An 18,429-nucleotide genomic window follows, 5' to 3' on the forward strand; every position below is an offset into this window, starting at 1 on the left:
AAATCAAATGAATGAATATAACACAGTCTCACAGAAACAGAACAAACTAATGGTTACCAGTGGGAAGAGGTATGGCGAAAAGGGGCAAGATAAGGGTAGGTGATTAAAAGGTACAAACTACTATGTATATAATATAATAGGTAAGATGCAAGGATGTACAGTATAGGAAATACAGCTAATATTTTATAATAACTTTAAAAGAAGTATATTCTATGAAAATATTGAATCATTACGGTTTACACCTAAACTAATACAAATCAATTATGCTTTAACCAATCAATCGGGCTTCTCAGATGGCACTAGTGGTAAGGAACCTGCCTGCCAATGCAGGAGACATAAGAGACTCCGGTTTGATTCCCGGGTGGGGAAGATCCCCTGGAGGAGGAAATGGCAACCCACTCCAATACTCTCGCCTGGAGAATCCCATGGACGGAGAGCCTGGAGGGCTCAGTCCACAGGGTCACAAAGAGTCTGACACAACTGAAGCAACTTAGCATGCATGCATTAGCCAATCAATCAATCAATACAAAACAAGGAAGAATCATGGGGAAAATATATGTAACATACATAAGCAAAGATCACAAGACTTATGGGTTTCCCTGGTGGCTCAGCGGTAAAGAATTCACCTGCAATGCAGGAGACATGGGGTTTGACCCTTCCATCAGGAAGATCCCATGGAGAAGGAAATGGCACACCACTCCAGTATTCGTGCCTGGGAAATCCCATGGACAGAGGAGCCTAGTGGGCTACGGTCCATGGGGTCACAAGAGTCTGACGTGACTTAGCAACTGAACCACTATAAAGAACTATAAATCAATACAGAAATGGCCTAATATAAAAGTTGGCCAAGGGTATGAACAGGCAATTCTGAGAAAGCCAAAAAGATAGACAGCCAATAAACATATGTCAAAATGCTCAGCTTTACTAGTAACTAGATAAATGCTAATTAAAACCACAAGCAACATTCGAAAAAGTCATCAAATAGGAAAAAAATGTAAAGAGTTTGTTAGTACTGGCTGTTGACCAGGGCGTGGTGAAACAGGCATTCATACATTGCTGGCAGGAGTTACGTTGGAAAGAACTAGCTCAGAAGGCTGCAGGGCAGTATCCATTCTGGAAGGAGACATCCACTTTCTGTGGCCTGGACATTTCTATGTGCTGTCTGCGTTAGAGAAGACTTGTACATGTAAAAGGATGTTGACTGAAGTACTGTTTGTAACTGCAAATAACCGAAAGCTGTCATTATCTGCCTTTTAAAATCAGGATTGGCGTTTTCATTTTGTGTCTGTGTGACATAAGTGGTTATTTATTTGGATTCATCTTTTGGGAAGTGTTCAAGTCTTTTGCCCATTTTTCTTATGATGCTATAAAAATTCCAAAGGAAAAAAATGTACAAGAAATCATTTTTTGTTTTGATTTTTTACAGAAAGTTAGATGTGGTTTTGGAAGTAGCTAACCATTACAATTTGACTAAGTCATAAAGATCCTTTAAAATCAGTACTTACAACTGTGATGTTCAAATATTTGTTGTTGTTTTTAACTGGCATTGTTGCAGACATAAAATACAGCAGTGTTAAATTGGATGATTTATAAAAATTCTTCAAAATTAGTCCTTACAAACTGTGATGTTCAAATTTTTAAAAAAATTGTTTTTGTTCCAGAAATAAGGAACAGCAGGTTTTTTTTGGTTCCTGTTGTCCCATTGCATATATATAATTTCAAATTATATTTTAACACATGGGTAGATGAGAAAGAAATACTATTGTTTTTAAAATAACTTTTAGAAATTAAAAGAAATTAAAAGAAAATTATTTTAAAGTTTGGCTTTACCTAATGCATAAACTGCTCCACGTAAAAATGAAACAGGTTTTCATAATGATCAAAGTAAGTCTAATATAAACAAAAAGTGTTGTAACAAGCGGTGCCACCACACTAACAGGGCTGAGCTATAAACCTCTGTAAGACTCAGGCTTAGGGCTCTAGCATGGGGATGATTCCACTGCTCTCCCTTCTCACTAGGTCATGGGAAAGTCGCTCAGTCGTGTCCAGCTCTTTGCAACCCCATGGACTATACAGTCCATGGAATTCTCCAGGCCAGAATACTGGAGTGGGTAGCCTTTCCCTTCTCCAGGGGATCTTCCCAACTCAGGAAACGAACCCAGGTCTCCCGCTTTGCGGGCAGATTCTTTACCAGCTGAGCTACAAGGGAAGCCCAAGAATATTGGAGTGGGTATCCTATCCCTTCTCCAGGGGATCTTCCCGACCCAGGAATCAAACTGGGTCTCCTGCATTGCAGGTGGATTCTTTACCAACTAAGCTACCAGGGAAGTCCCACTAGGACATGGTCTTCCTTTAGAATAAGAAAGTATTCTTACTACACATTTTATTCAAAAGGGTCAATGAAAATGTTTTCTATCCAAAAGTCACATTTGTCTTAAACAATAGAATGGAAGTATAAGAACTTATCAGGCATGTATCCTGTACATGTAATGTGTTTATCTTTTGATAAACAAACAAAAAAACCTCCTAAATGACCTTAAAGAATCTGAGTTTACATTGCTAATATGTTGGCAGGGTACCACATTGGTATCCAACTGATTTTCATGTGAAAAAAATGTATCAAAAGCAGTTTTAACAAGTTACTCTTGTATTTCCTGGATTATTAATGTTTGTAACGAGAATCAACATTTTCTCATGTCTTACTGGCTATTTGTGTTACTTCTTTGGAGAAATGTCTATTTAAGTCCTTTGCTCAATTTTGAATTGGATTATTTATTTATGTATGTATTTTTGGTGTTTTCACCTATGAGTTTCATAGTTTCAGCTCTTATGTTCTGGTCTTTGATCATTTTGAATTAATTTTTATATATATGGCATAGGGTAAAGGTCCGAGTTCATTCTTACGAATGTGGACCCAATTTTCCCAGCACCTTTACTGAAAACACTATTGACCAGTGTTTGCACCCTTGTTAAAAAAATCATTAGACCATATATGTGAGTTTATTTCTGGGATCCCTAATCTATTTCATTGGTTTATGTCTTTGTGCTAGTACCACACTGTTTTAATTACTGTAGCTTTGTAGTAAATTCTGAAATCAGGAAGTATGAATCTTCCAACTTTGTTCGACTTAAATTGTTTTTAAAGCAAATTTCCTTAAATTTTCTAGTAGATGTGTACCAAATTAGATTACATCTAACATTTGTTGGCAGATTTCTGCTGGATTCTAGAGTTAGAAGAGAAGCCCTAAGAGTGTTTTAATACTGAGATACATGGTCCGTCCCATCAGTAATTTAAACTACAGGCTGAAAATTTGAAAGCTTAATTGGGCCAGGCACATCAGTGACTGCGTGACAGGGTTTCAGAAAAAGGCCATGGTGGGGAAGGTAGGGAACCAAGAGTACGTGCTTGTTCCGTGTTTACATGTTCAGAACTCATTCTGAAGGCCAAATAAAACAATGTGTAGGTAATCTGACTCTGAGGCTGTCAGCTGGCAAACTGTCCAAAAGTTTTTCTGCAGAGTCTAAATGTGATCAACAAAATGATACCTTACACAGGGAAAAATGTAAGTTATTTCTTTAAAACAGCTTCTGTAACTTAGTTTTTGCCTGTGTATATAAGTGAGGGTGTGTAGGTATGGTCAGGATATATGATACATGATCCCCATCTACTGGGTCAAGGTGGCAGAAGGCAACGGGAAAGAGCAAGGACTCTGGGGTCAAGCTCTGCCTCCTGGGCTCAAACCCCACTTCATCATGTACGTCTTTGGGACTCTGGGCAAGGCTGGGAACCAAATACTCTAAATCTCAGTTTCACACTCTGCAAAATGGACATAATAATAGTAGTAATCTTATAATGTAATGAGGATCAAACAAGATAAGAAGATAAAATGCTGAGTATTAAGAGCAGCTGGTATTTACAAAGTGTTTGGTTAAAAACAAAAATACTGTTCTAATGGAATTTGGAATATACAAAAGATTTTTGGAGGCATACAAGTAAAAAGTGTAAAATAAATATCTATGAGAATCCAAATAAAGGGAGGAAAAGAGTAGGAAAATAATAAAGTATCAAAGGTAAGGTCAGCATATCATAAATACTTGACATCCAACTGGCTCATAGTTCCTCCCAGCAAAACCGAAATAAACCCCACAAGAACATACAAACAGGTTCCTAGAAGCACTACCAGGCCATCTCACAACCAGGTGATTTCTCATTTACATTATTGGTAACATCGTGCTTTCCATGACTTTACCTAGAATCGAGGCTATGACACGGAAGAAATAAAAACTTACATATTTCTTTCTCTATACATTATTTTGACTGGTGGAAGTCTACATATGGGGTATAAGAAATAAATGGTGACCCCCCACCAAACCAATTTCCAGCTCCTCCATCTTTCCACTAAAAATACAGCTCCCCATGGTTACAGTTTGTGATGGACACATATTCTGGTGTATGAAAGCCAAGGGATTTTAAACCAACCTATTGAGCACAAAAAAATCACAAACCCAGCTGAAAAATAACTCACTCTACAAACTTTCTACAGCTCTTTAGACAAAACACAAATGCATCTCAATGATCTGATAGGTTTTACGGTCAAGGATATCAATAACCTCAGATATGCAGATGACACCACCCTTATGGCAGAAAGTGAAGAGGAACTAAAAAGCCTCTTGATGAAAGTGAAAGAGGAGAGTGAAAAAGTTGGCTTAAAGCTCAACATTCATAATACGAAGATCATGGCATCCGGTTCTATCACTTCATGGGAAATAGATGGGGAAACAGTGTTAGACTATTTTTTGGGGCTCCAAAATCACTGCAGATGGTGACTGCAGCCAAGAAATTAAAAGACGCTTACTCCTTGGAAGGAAAGTTATGACCAACCTAGATAGCATATTAAAAAGCAGAGACATTACTTTGCCAACAAGGGTCTGTCTAGTCAAGGCTATGGTGTTTCCAGTGGTCATGTATGGATGTGAGAGTTGGACTGTGAAGAAAGCTGAGCGCTGAAGAATTGATGCTTTTGAACTGTGGTGTTGGAGACGACTCTTGAGAGTCCCTTGGACTGCAAGGAGATCCAACCAGTCCATCCTGAATGAGATCAGTCCTGGGTGTTCATTGGAAGGACTGATGTTGAAGCTGAAACTCCAGTACTTTGGCCACCTCATGTGAAGAGTTGACTCATTGGGAAAGACCTTGATGCTGGGAGGGATTGGGGGCAGGAGGAGAAGGGGATGACAGAGGATGAGATGGCTGGATGGCATCACCGACTTGATGGACATGAGTTTGAGTAAACTCTGGGAGTTGGTGATGGACAGGGAGGCCTGGCGTGCTGCGATTCATGGGGTTGCAAAGAGTTGGACACGACTGAGCGAGTGAACTGAACTGAACTGATGGTCAAGGAAGAAATCTGACAATAATATGGCTAACTGGTTTGTTATTTTTCTTTTTGGTCTTAGGAAGCCTAATCACGAATAATCTTAATCACTGGAACAGCTATGGAAGAGGAGATTCGAGCTTCATAAATGCGTTAAGGGAGTGCACCGTCAGAGGAGACAGAGGCTCTCCATACCCCCACCCGCCGCCCCGTATCTACCAGAATAGGGATGCTCACCAGTTTTACACTCGACACAGATGAACTTTCCATCGGGGGGTGATGACAAGCCCAGGCACTCCAGGTGGAAGTGTTTGCAGCACTCTCCCTCACAGGGAATCAGAGAGTCGCCAGAGCTTTCACAGATCTGTAACAAGGCAAAAACAAACAGCGGTTCTCAAACTGTCCCAGGGATCAGGACCACTAGAGGGCCTGTGAAGACAAGCTTGCTGGGTCCACGGTTTCTGATTAGTGGGTCTGGGTTGGGCTTGAGAATTTCCAGTAAGTATCCTGACGGTGCGCCTGGTCCTTGGCCCTCACTTTGAGAACCACTGAACTAGAAAACTCTTTCCTGCACCCAATATGTATAAAGTTTAAAAGTTACACTTGATCTTTGATGATTCCTTTTTTGGAATCTGCAGACTTCAACTTTGCTTCACAGTGCAAAGCAGTATTTTTCAAAAAGGGTAAATAAACCTTAAAAATGGTTATAGCAACTTAAATTTAAGAGAATGTTTTTGAAGGCAGCCATCTGTCATTTACTTCCAATTAATAAGAGAGTATCACAATGAAGGGGGCTTCCAAGGTGGCTCAGTGGTAAAGAATCCACTTGCCAATGAAGGAAACTCCAGTTGGCGACCCGGGTTGGGAAGACCCCCTGGAGAAGGAAATGGCAACCCACTCCAGTATTCTTGCCTGGAGAATCCCATGGACAGGGGAGCCTGGTGGGTTACAGCCTACGAGGTGGTGAGTCAGACACGACTCAGCAACTAAACAACAACATCCCAGTGAGGACCCACAGTTTCGTGTGAATATTAAGTATTCCAACTCCGAAAGGGAAGAAAAGAGTCAGAAGTGGCTTTGAGGTCTGTAGCTTTAAAGTCACATTGCAATTCAGAAAGATACTACCCTCTCTGGGACTTCCCTGGTGGTCCAGGGGCTAAGACTCCTTGCTCCCCATGCAGGGGGTCTGGGTTCGATCCCTGATTAGGGAACTAGATCCCACATATTGCAAGGAAGACCCAGTGCAGCCAAATAAAGGAATACAATTAAAAAAAAAAAAAAAAGAAGAAGAAGAAGAAGAAGAATATACTACCCTCTCTGACAGGACAGAAGCGTTTTACTGGCAGGACGTCACGGTCACTGTTTCAAGCTGCAGGACAGGTCCCTTGCCTACCTGACACACAGTGTCCTTCTTGCTCATTCCAGTGCCTCTTCGTGACAGACTTGAATCCACGGACTGCACATCAGAAACGTCTGCCTCTGCAGCAGCTGAAGGGCTGTCGACTTGCTTTCCAAATCCTGCCTGCATGGAAAACAGAACAGGCTTTTAAGAAAAACAAAAATCTCCTCAAAATTAGGTGCTGTGAAAATCCTAGTAAGCCTTGCTCAAATAAACCTTCCCACAACCTCTTCTTTCTTTCTAAACCCCTGGATACCAGATGTGTGGTGTTTCGAGAGAAACTGTTAAAATGAAAAAAAAACAACAACAACAAACTTCGTTTCTGTTCTGTAAAACCACAGCCCCCAACCTTTTTGGCACCAGGGACTGGTTTCATGGAAGACAACTTTTCCACGGACTGGGGGTGCGGGGGGTGGCTTCAGGATGATCAAGTGCATTACATTTGTTGTGCGTTTGATTTCTATTATTACTACATCAGCTGCACCTCAGATCATCAGGCCTTAGATCCCAGAGGTTGGAGGCCTCTGATTAAGAGATCAGCAAAGTTAAGAGACTCCTAAGTTACAAAATAACCAAAATGTTTCCTTTACTACCAGTATTTTTTTTTCCCCAATTCCCCATTCTCTCCAAATAAAAAGAGAGCCAGGCAAAGCATTACTTGGTTACTTGTTTGGCAAAGCAAGACGGCACTGCGCCCAGGCTCTGGGACGTACTTACCTGCAGGTCACTCAGCCCTCTGGAATCGGAGTCAGACGTGTCTCTGTATGTGGAACCAGCCATTTCTACGTCGGTTGAGGCGCGGCTCCTTTTCTTTAGAGGTTTACAGGAATCTGAAATCTCGCTGGCACCTTAATACAACACACTGAAATTAATCCTAAAATAGTGCTTAACATTTGTTGTTTTCATTTTTTCTTGTGGGAGAGTATTTTCTTTCCCCAAACTCATCTGTAGTGTGAGAAAAAAAAAAAAGCATAGCTCTCTTTGTAACACTGAAGTCAGGAGTCAAAACTGCGTAAGCTTCTGAACTTCCTGATGGTGAGTGATGTAATTTACAACCGCTCTCTGAAAACATTTAATTCCAAGCTCCTGCACTAAAGCTATTTTCGGGCACAGAGCCCAAGTTCCGACCCAAACACCAATTCGGTGAGAACTGCAGGACAGCGGATCGATTTGGAGCAATGCAAGTAGCTGTTCAATTGGGGGGGGCGGGGGGGGAAGGAAGACATAAAACCCAACACACTGTGCAGCTTACAAATACGGTTGCAGAGACACCTCCTTCTTGTTTTTTATTAGGGATGTGACAAATCTTTGATTTGTATTCGATTCGTACACGGATAGTGCCATTTTCCCCCGAATTTTGCATTTCAGATGATTATTGCCCCCCCTCCCCCAGATAAATCCTGGATGTTCACAAATGTTCGTCTGAGACTTCCTCGGTGAAGGGCAGGTACTGTGACCATTACAAGTGCTGCAGCACCGCGACATACGTCATGCCATCTAGGCGACACAGTGCTGAGGGCTGTAAACAGACAATCAATGTTCAAGCGCAGCCGAATCACGAACAGCTGGATGAGAGGCCTCTGTGTGGAATTGGTGCGGGAAGGAATAAGTATGAAGAAAAAAAAAAAAAAGGCAGAGAGTAGTGTGGAATTTTTTTTTTTTTTTAAAACGTGTGTAATACAAATCCGGCCAAAACAATAGTGCAAAAAGTTACAAAGCAACAATCTCTCAGGCTAATGCAGTATAGGCTATACAGAAAGAGCCATGATGGAACGTGTGGATCAGCCACGGTGGATGCCAAAGGAACCAAGGAGACGCTTAATATTTCAACCCACAGTTTGTGTTTGGGAATTTTTTTTTTTCCCCCAAAATTTCCATACAACAGACAGACATCTCAGATCAGCCCAGCAAGCTACGGTGGAGGTGTGCAGTCCAGAAGAGACCCAGGAGGGACAGGTCTCCCGAGGGCCGTGAAGATCCACAAAGGCTGGGCAGGGAGCAGGACTTGGTGTGTGGCCACGGTCTGTGGTGGAAGATGTGGGCCTCGTGAGACTGCTCAGGTTAACCGGAACCTCGTCATCACATCCCATCCTACAAGGTTTTCAACTGAGGGTTTCCTTACATCTATAAAGTGAGGGTGCCTGCCCGTGTTAACGCTGATTAAAAAAAAAAAACACAAGTACACAAATCTATCTCCTTCATTGTTGGTGTATGGACTCAGAACACCACCACAACATATTTCCTTGGCCTAAAAGATCACTGGATTAACAAGGAGTTTTAACAGAGGAACAGGAGTGCTGTACTGAGAGGCTTTCGGAGGGAAACACAGGTACCGCCATTTCCGATGAGTTTCTGAAAATGCTAGAAAAAGGACAGACTGCCCACAGGCAGCCACCACGCTGTTCTCCATGATAACGGCACTAATGTTAAAAAAAATAAGAGCTTTTAATGATTGTAATGTATACAGTTTGGGCTGTTTGGCAAAACCCTGCGATGTGCATTAATGATGCTTTATTTAAAAACGCAAAACCGAAAAAAACAAAAAACAAAAAAACCCCCAAAAACAGTCCATGTTGAAATTGATCAGTGTAAGTTAAACGATGGTTTTTTTAGGCTGGACCCATGATTTAAGCTGTACCCATCCAGCTCAGACCAAAAAAAAAAAATAAAATCATCTGAATGTTAAAGCAATTTTTCAGAGTCTTGAAGAAGAAACCAGGCAGGAAAACGCCAATAGTGATGATTGGCAAAATCAAAATCGAAAACAAAGAAACTGTTTTATCAAGCCGCCGACAAAGAAATCTTGCATGGAGACTACAAGTCTGGAGTTTCTGGGATGAAATTGTACAGGAATCTCAGTCCACAGTTTCCTCAATCGCTGCGGAGACGGAGCTGTCACTGAATCTGACAGAGCCCTGCACGCCCCGGTCCGCCGACCCTGTGGAATGGTGGAAACACAACGCAATCAGGCCTCCTAATCTCGCAGCGATCGCGATGTCTTTTCTTGGAGCTCCGCCAAGCAGTGTTCCCTCCGAGAGGCTGTTCAGTTCTGCTGAGGATCTCCACGGAGACCATCGCTGCAGACTTCTCCCCGAGAATGCAGAGAGGCTGGAGTTTTTTTTTAATAATGCAATTTGCCCAGAGTAAACTACAGGCATTAAATACAGTCTGATCTCACCAAAAACGCACGAATCAATGCTATGGAGTTTGTACTGCAGTCAAATTGCACACAGAAAGTACAGACTTAAGTTTAAGGTTTCTTAAACTTTGTGCATATCTCAAATAGATTCTGCATAAGATCAGCAAATAATGGCCATAAGTAGGCTATGAATCATTTTAATTTACAAAAAAAAAGATTTTACAGCACTGTAAAAATAAACGTGGCAAGATTTTTTTTTTTTTTCAATCGGGTGGTCTCGTCTGATTTGTCATAGTCCAGGTTTGCCAACTATTGACAGAGCTACTATTCGGTATTCGGTCGAATACCAAAAAAAGTGGATTCGTCACATCCCTAGTTTATAAACCAGTGAAACCCCAGAATCTTAAGGAGAAAAGTTGGAAACAGGTATTAAGCCTACGTGGTGTTCTCCAATTTACCAAAACGAACAAGACTTTTCACATGGAGGCACAGAGTAAGATCAACTCTAAGAGACATACACGCAGGCAGGCGCGCGCGCACGCACACACACACACAGACACAGGGGAATGCTTCAGCTTCACACGAATCATCGACTGAAGAGCGACAACAATGATTTACAGAGACACACAAAAATACATGAAGTACAAAGAAGTCTTTAAAATTGGTTTTAATTGAGGAAAATGCAGAGCAACAATATAAACAACTCACCTTTTTGTAATCCAGTCTTCACTGTAGCCTGAGGAACTGTTTCAACCTGTTTTGGACAGAAAAATATAGCATGAGTGGGGAATTTTTTTTTCTTCTGCCAAATTAACAGAGGGGGGAAAAAATAATACGGCCATCAATCTAAGTAACGATGAGCAACGAATGCATCTGAAATCTGGACATGGTCCCGTTTTCTGGGTAAAGCTGTCTCAGGGTCAGGGAGGGTTTCAGTCTGAGCTGCCTGTGCTGGGCGCCAAGGGACAACACTCAGCCACGTGCGCTCAGGCAGACCTCTCCCACTGCTTCCTCGGTGCCTGAAGACAACCCAGATGCTTTTCTCCACATCTGGGAGGCAGGAGAGGGGTTGTTTGTACAAGCAGCCCCGGGGTTGCTGTAAACTCCGCCCGCCCCAAAGATGTTTAGGGTAAATTTTTTACTTACTATGATACTCAGGTTAATGCAACTCACACCACTTTAAAGACCCTCCGCGCCTGCACTGACATCTAAGTTGCTGGGGATCAGGACCCTCTCTGTAGAGTGCTATGGGGCTCCATACAGCTGGAAGCTCAATACTTTTGCTGCTAGTACAAACTTAAGTTTGCGATATTGCAAAAGCGCTTTCTTGAGTGTCTTATAAACAGTGTCTTGATCCTACATTAGGACAGAGAGATCAGAAGTTACTCTGCCAATGGATATGTAAAACGCATGGTAACTGGAGGGCTGAACCGTTGGAACTGAAGGAAGGATGCTCTTTGGAGGAGTTCCTGCTTAAGTCACAAACTGAATTTTAGTTTTCTTTGAGATGTGGTGAAATATGCATGTTGCAACACAGTCTGTAAATATTTAAGGATTATTCTAAGCTTTTTAAAAATTTTATTTTATTTTTTACAACAGGTAGAAAAAAGCATACAACAGAAGAGCTTTTACAAGATACAATTGGCGATACAAATATAAAATCTTCTAAATAATCACTGGTATTGTTCTGCTACTAACTAAACACAGTGGCATTAACAATCTGTCCCATTTTTTGGTACTCATTCTCCTTATTAATTTTAGTCTGGCTGGTCACAGACTGAACTGGGGAACCAGCTGGCCAATTCGCAACTTCATTTTGGTAAGGAATACTGCAGACCTGCAAGAGCTTAGAAAGATTTATTGGAATATAATTTCCTAAGTATGAAAGCTAATGATGATAAAAGAACATCAAATTAGTATACTATTTAAATTTGTGTTAAACTATTTCTGAGAAAATTGTTTTACATGCTTCCTGATACCATGACACACCCACAAAATCACTTCAAGTTTGGAAGTTTAAAATTCTGAAAGAAATCATTTAAGTAGAAAACTCCACATTTTTCTAAATGTATTTGAGGGGTTTTAAAAATAGAAAGCTTATTGGAACTAATACTATTCACAGTTCTTTTTGTTTAATAGCAGCTGCCCGGTCTGTAAAAATTGGTATCTTTTTACTTTAAACAATGAAGAAAAATTCTGACTGTGAGCTTAAGTTAAAGGAGTAATGGTTTCTAAAAACTTCTTTGAAAATGTAACTTAGTATGCCTATTACTACAATGATTACACTGGTTGAATACCCTTCAGTCAACATGCCCCTCCCTTTTTTAACTTAAATAGTGTGTATCTGATAACCCAAATAACAGGTGAGTGCCATTCTACTGGGCAAACAACATTCCAAAAAAATCTGTGATACCAGCAGAAAAACCAGATCATCTATGGTTATGTTTCTTAAATAAAACTCTTACAGTTAAATTAATTTGATTCGTTTAAAAAATAAAATTAACACATATTAGCAGCTTAGGTCAAAAATTAAAATTAAAAAAAAGGGGGGGGGGGACTCAGAGATGGTTCCAAATAAAAATAATGAAAACATGAAATCATTTTGCTCATAACAGAAAATTCAAAATAAACAAGAGGAATTTTTAAAAGTCTTGGACCAGTGGTTTCCCATCTCCTAAAGCCTGACTGTGGTCTGTGAAAATGCTTGAAGCAGAATCACAGGGATGCTGTCTTAGAACTGGGTACTGGAATTCATCAGGGCAGAAGCATGACGTAGTCCAGAAGGGAAATCCAGTGTTGGGGAGGTCTCTCCTTTTAAGGTACCAATATAAGCCACAACATTGACAAATACAAGGTTCTAACTCTCTACAGGTAGGAAGCCAACCTGCTCCTTTTTGATCTTCTTCTTTGGCACAACCTCAGTGGATTTCTCTGATTCAGAACGAGTTCTAATTGATCTTCTCTGCTGCTTCTTTTCTACTGAGCCTAAAAGATAATTTAAACAAGCAAATAAAAACTCATTCGAGGATGCCTTGACATTTAAATAATTAAGATCTGACCAAATTCCCTGCTTTTCTCATCCATTACTTTTGGTCTTGTAATTACAAATCATTAAAAACTATTAAAACACTTGGGAGTACACAAAAAAATGTAGATTAAATTGTAAAGGCTGGTAAGTTGAAACTAGGATTCGTGAAAGACCCTGAACTATACAAATAAAGAGGGATTAGGTTTTAAAAAATTATATAGTCAAACTAAAACAGACGATAAACACACGTAGGTAATAATAAGTGAAGAGATGAAGGGATGGCGGGAATGTATAAAAACGACTGTATTCTCAGTTGACATTAGGAAGTAATGGTTCAAAATTTATTCAGTATTATGTATTTTGCATTAACAAATTAATTCTACCTTTAAAATGCTTAACAGGGCTGGCTGCTGGTTGTACTATTGTTATATTATTAACAACCAAAGAGAAAAAAGGAAGAAAAACACAAAAATGTGATGAACAATGAATCATTAATTTGACCATCAAGGGACTAGTATCCTTTAGAAATAATTAGTCATGGAAAACTAATTGAAAAAATTTCAAGTCTGTTAATATTAAATGGCTAAGAAGGTTTTTAAACAGTAAGAGTCTTTGCAATAAAACTCACGTCATTTCAGTTCAGTTGCTCAGTCGTATCCAACTCTGCGACCCCATTTTGGAAAGGATAAAACTGACATTTAAGGCCACAGTGTGAGAAAATACTAAGTTAGGAATGGACCCCAGAATGGTTCACCCTGTGACCCAAAGCAGGAAGAACCCTTTCAGCACAGCTGTTCTCTATCTTCTCAGCGCTTGGACCACCTGAATAGTCCTCGCCAGATGATAATCACCTTGCAGAAGCTACCTCCATAAAGTGTTCACCTGTATACTTCCTGGTTTCCTTAGTCTTGTCTGTGCGGAAACAGCTCTCCTCACCTTTGTTCAAAGCCCAAACAAAGAAGGATCTCGTTCCTTTTTCAGGGACAGGAGCAGAAAGTTTGACGATAACGTATTGTTTCTGAGCTGTGCTTAATTAATTTCTAGCATAGAAGTCACACAATGAAGGTGTCCTTTACTGTCACTTTTCTCTTCTCTACACACTGATGGAAACGTTCACTAAAACAACAGGCATCCATTCCACTCTCACAGACACCTGAGTGTTCCAGAGACCTGTATTTCAGTTTAGTTATCAATATTCAAGTACCTACCAGGAAAGAGGAAAATGAAACTAGAACTGCATAAGACAAACAAACAAACAAAAATCTTTACTTGTTTTGAGGACGAAAACATATAATTGTTCCATCAAGGGCAAATGATATTTGATCTATTATCTTGTAAAGATAAGGCAATGTGGTGACTCCTTCAAATTATTCTGAAAGCTACCCAAAGAACATATAAACTCTACGACGTTTAAAAACAACACTGGACTTCTCTGGTGGCCCAGTGGTTAAGGATCTGCCTTGCAATGCATGGGGACACCGGTTTGACCCTTTGGTCCAGGGAAGATCCCATATGCTGCTGAGCAACTAAGCCTGTGTGCCCCAACTACTGAGCCTGTGCTCTAGACCCCGCGAGCTGCAAAACTACGGGAGCCTGCATGCCTGGAGCCCGTGCCCCACAAGAGAAGCCGCTGCAATGAGAAGTCCACACGCTGTAACTACAGAGGAGCCCCCGCTCACAACTAGAGAAAGCCCACGTGCAGCAACGAAGACCCAGCTCAGTCAAAAATAAAAATAAATAAATAAAATTTAGATAAAATAAAAATATTAAAAATGGGAATTCCCTGGTGGTCCAGTGGCTAGGACTCCATGCTTCCCCTGCAGGGGACATGGGTTGGATCCCTGGTCAGGGAGCTAAGATCATGCATGACATGTGGCACAGCCAAAAAAAAAAAAAAGAACCCAACAAAACCCCAATAATGGGGGAAAAAAACCCATAAACAATGAAAAAGTATTCTGCTTATGTTCTAAGGGATAAGAAGTGAGCATCTCTGGATTTGGAAAATAGCACAGAGATCTTGTATAAATGCAAATACAATTCCTCAAACCACAGAAAAGCAGCAGCGCCTAAATTAACTAAGAAAAAGCCTGAGAATTCTCCATGAGTAGTTAACACCAACTGAGACAATGATGATGCAATAGGTTTCTGAAGGGAGACCAGGTCTCTTTTCTGACTTTTCAACCACAGAAGCTATTTTCACAAGGAGCAAAACGGTCATTTAAGGAGACAAGATATGCTTATCAGCTATAGGTGGTAACCAAATTGAAACCAAGGCCAAAGCTTTAGACCGCTCATCTCTAAAGTAAGGTCACGAAAGTCATTTACGATCTAACTACATACGTCTGCCTGAGGAAGAAACTGAACTTTTTCTCGATATAAAGAATAATGACTGAACTTCCCTGGTGGCTCAGTGGTAGAGAACCCACCTGCCAGTGCAGGAGACACAGGTTTGATCCCTGATCCGGGAAGATCCCACATGTTTCGGGGCAAGAAAGCCCCTGCGCCACAACTACTGAGCCTGTGCCCTAGAGCCTGGGAGCCGCAACTGCTGCGTCCACGTGCCCTAGGGCCCGTGACCCGCAACAGGAGAAGCCACCGCAACAGGAAGCCTGCGCGCCGCAAGTAGAGAATAGCCCTCGCTCTCTGCAACTAGCGAAACGCTGCGCAGCATCGAAGCCCCAGCACGGCCGACAATAAATAAAATTATTAAAAACAAAGAATTACAACCTTCCACAGCTTAAAAAAAGGAAAGAAGAAAATTCACAGCAGAACTTAAATGCAAAGGACAACATGAAGATAAAACATTCAGTAGCTGAGGGGAAGAAAACACCAAGCTCCATTAGAAGTCAAAGTTTAATACTGAAGATCAATCTAATATTCTAGGCAGAGCCTACTTTCTCCCCAGTTCGGAGAAAACAGGTGTTTAATGATCCTCCTAGTGTGAGTATCACGCTGACATTCAGACAAATTACCACCCGTTTAGTGTAAAGATGACAAAACCTGGGCCTAACCACAAAGTGCTGAGGCCAACCGTCTTGTGGCATCTAGGAAGGTAACAAAAACGTTCAACTATGGCTAATGAATGCAGGATCTTCTAAGTCCATTATTCATTGCTTCAACATTGTAATTTCATTTTTTGTACTGGATTCTGAAATGACACAGGTTGCAAGTCTGGTTCTGGACTTGGCTACTCTCTCCTTGAATGCAGCCTCCTCTCCCAACTCGTTGCTGGATGAAGGCTTCTTATTGACTCTGTCCCACCCTGTATATGCCACCACCTCACCCCATCCCACAGGCTTGTCACTTTTTTTAAAAAAAAAGAGTAGCCCAAGTTCTTTCCTGAATAATGTTTGCTTTTATTTAACTTTTGTAAGAAGAAGAATTTTAACTCAAAACTTTCCTTACAAAAATATTTATCTCTTAGTGCCCCTCAATTACAGGTTTGCCTGAGTTATTATTGAGCTAAGATTACTACCTCGGGTCTCAAGACGTTAATCCTTCTGGACAATTATTTGGTCACTTCTTAAGATTCCAAAAAAATTTCAAAAGAACAGGGAAGGAAGTCCAAAAGGGAGAGGATATACGTATATGTATAGCTGGTTCACTCTGCTATATAGTAAAAAATAACACAACACTGCTTTAAAACAACTAAACTTTAGCAAAATTAAAAAAAAAAAAAGAACAAAGTGAAACATACTCCTTTCTTCTATGATTTCAATGATTTCTCCTTGATTTCAAATGATCAAGTTAGTTGATATCTAACTCTTTTCTTGACAGCTGTATGCAGCAGTAATACTGTTATATAAACCAAACCAACCAGACACTCAATTTATGCTACAAGTCAGCCTTTGCCTATTCCAAAGGCACAATCTTACTAAATACAGGCGTTTCTTCTTTGAGTAACACTAATGTATCTTGGTTTTCAATTCAAGCTATCTGTTAATCAGAGAAGATTCTAATAAGAGAGTTAGGCCCGAGACCCTCAGCTACCGACATCTAGCACACCTAAGGGAAATGGAAAAAGCATGGGCATCCACCAATTTGTGTTCCACAGGGGATAGCGGAGGAAATAATAAGTGTGTGTTAATAGTGCTGGAAAAGTTAAAGCCATTATTTTCATGCAGAGAGATCATCAAATGATGCATCTAAGTCAGATATGTATAGATTTTATAACTATACTCTTTTCATCATAGAATCCTATTATTTAAATTCCTATAGGAAAAATAATTATCATTGTTACTATCAATAAAGCTCTTTGGTCCCTAAGCCATTCTCTCCTATTGAAATAATTGCCTTTATAATTTGATTTTTTAAAAATATAACTTGATTCTGATAATGAAGGTTTCCTAGGAACACAGTTGCCATGTGATAGTCCAGCAGAACCAAGACCTCAAATGGGTCTGTGTACTCTATACTCATACCCACCTGCAGAACCAGTTGTTGCTTCAGGAGACGACATATTCTGAGTTGCCTTTTCATTCCTCTGGTTTGGTGTAGAAATTATAAGTCTGTCTTGTCCCCTGACACTTATTTCTGTTTTGTTACCAATTCCCTTCAAAATAAGGCAAATTAAAAAAAAACAAACAGGTGATTACCAGACAAATGGCATCATTGGCTTATAAAGATGGCTTAAGACCATCATAATGTGCTTGGATTTTATATGGTTTTTGATTGCAGTTACTTTATTATCCTAGCCATTATCAGAGCAATTTTATTAAGTCATCAGGTTGTATTCTAAAATGTATGATGAGATTATTCGGGGGAAAAAAAAACCTAATTGTTAATCCCAGATGATGAATATCACTAAAAGAACAAAACAAAACCTGTACCACCTATTTTTCTGTCAAAACCAAAACATTTTCTAGTCTGAATGGTCTCTTCCTTTACCCACATCACAGTAAGAGAACTGTAGCCATTTTAATGTGGTAAAGTACCCTACTACATGGATAAAAATGCCAGTGTGTCTTTGAAAGACAAGACTCTCCTTAGATTACAGAAGTACGACCAAAATGTGCACCCAATAAACAACTTGGAGCAGACAGAGGTTGCTAATTTCAGCTGTGTTCTCATTTTAGGTATTTTTTAATGCATTGAAATAAAAGAGTGATTTATAAATATAGTATATGTATTTTTAAAGCCTTCATTTTTAAAAGGTCAGTTTTACCTCAAATTTCATTTAAATAGCACTCTTTGGAAGGGGGTGACCAAGTTTGACTTGTGCATCCCAAAGCAGATAAAATCCAGCTCCAAGAATGAAGCCAATTCACATTCAAAAAGTACGCAAAGGATTTATTTGCTAGTCAAAGCTGTTCACAGAACCCAACAGGGACTATAAGTTTTTCCAAGGAGCTTCGCCTTAGTGAAATTAGTTGACTCTGTAGGCAGAAACAGGTTAACAGAAGACATTTACACCTTGGGAAAATATATCATTGATGAGGCGTCCCTGTATTTAATTATTTTAATGAGCATGTGACACTGTTAAGAAATA

The 18,429-nt window shown here is 40.2% G+C and overlaps 1 protein-coding gene across 2 annotated transcripts in view; it reads right to left on the bottom strand.

Annotated features, from left to right (window-relative positions):
* Positions 1-18,429, bottom strand: part of NSD3 (nuclear receptor binding SET domain protein 3) — a 102,119-nt gene that overhangs the window by 28,440 nt on the left and 55,250 nt on the right. Inside the window, exons 7-12 of one of the 2 annotated variants that reach the window (XM_065901540.1) lie at positions 17,367-17,493; positions 12,798-12,898; positions 10,622-10,667; positions 7,492-7,622; positions 6,769-6,897; positions 5,613-5,739 (exon numbers count right to left, since the gene is read on the bottom strand). In XM_065901540.1, coding sequence (XP_065757612.1) covers positions 5,613-5,739; positions 6,769-6,897; positions 7,492-7,622; positions 10,622-10,667; positions 12,798-12,898; positions 17,367-17,493 — 661 coding nt within the window. Of the gene's footprint in view, positions 1-5,612; positions 5,740-6,768; positions 6,898-7,491; positions 7,623-9,200; positions 9,713-10,621; positions 10,668-12,797; positions 12,899-17,366; positions 17,494-18,429 lie in introns of those variants that run through there. The other variant, XM_065901541.1, reaches the window with a different exon arrangement.

This window comes from Muntiacus reevesi, chromosome 10 (genome assembly GCF_963930625.1).
Source record: "Muntiacus reevesi chromosome 10, mMunRee1.1, whole genome shotgun sequence".
Taxonomy (NCBI): Eukaryota; Metazoa; Chordata; class Mammalia; order Artiodactyla; family Cervidae; genus Muntiacus; species Muntiacus reevesi.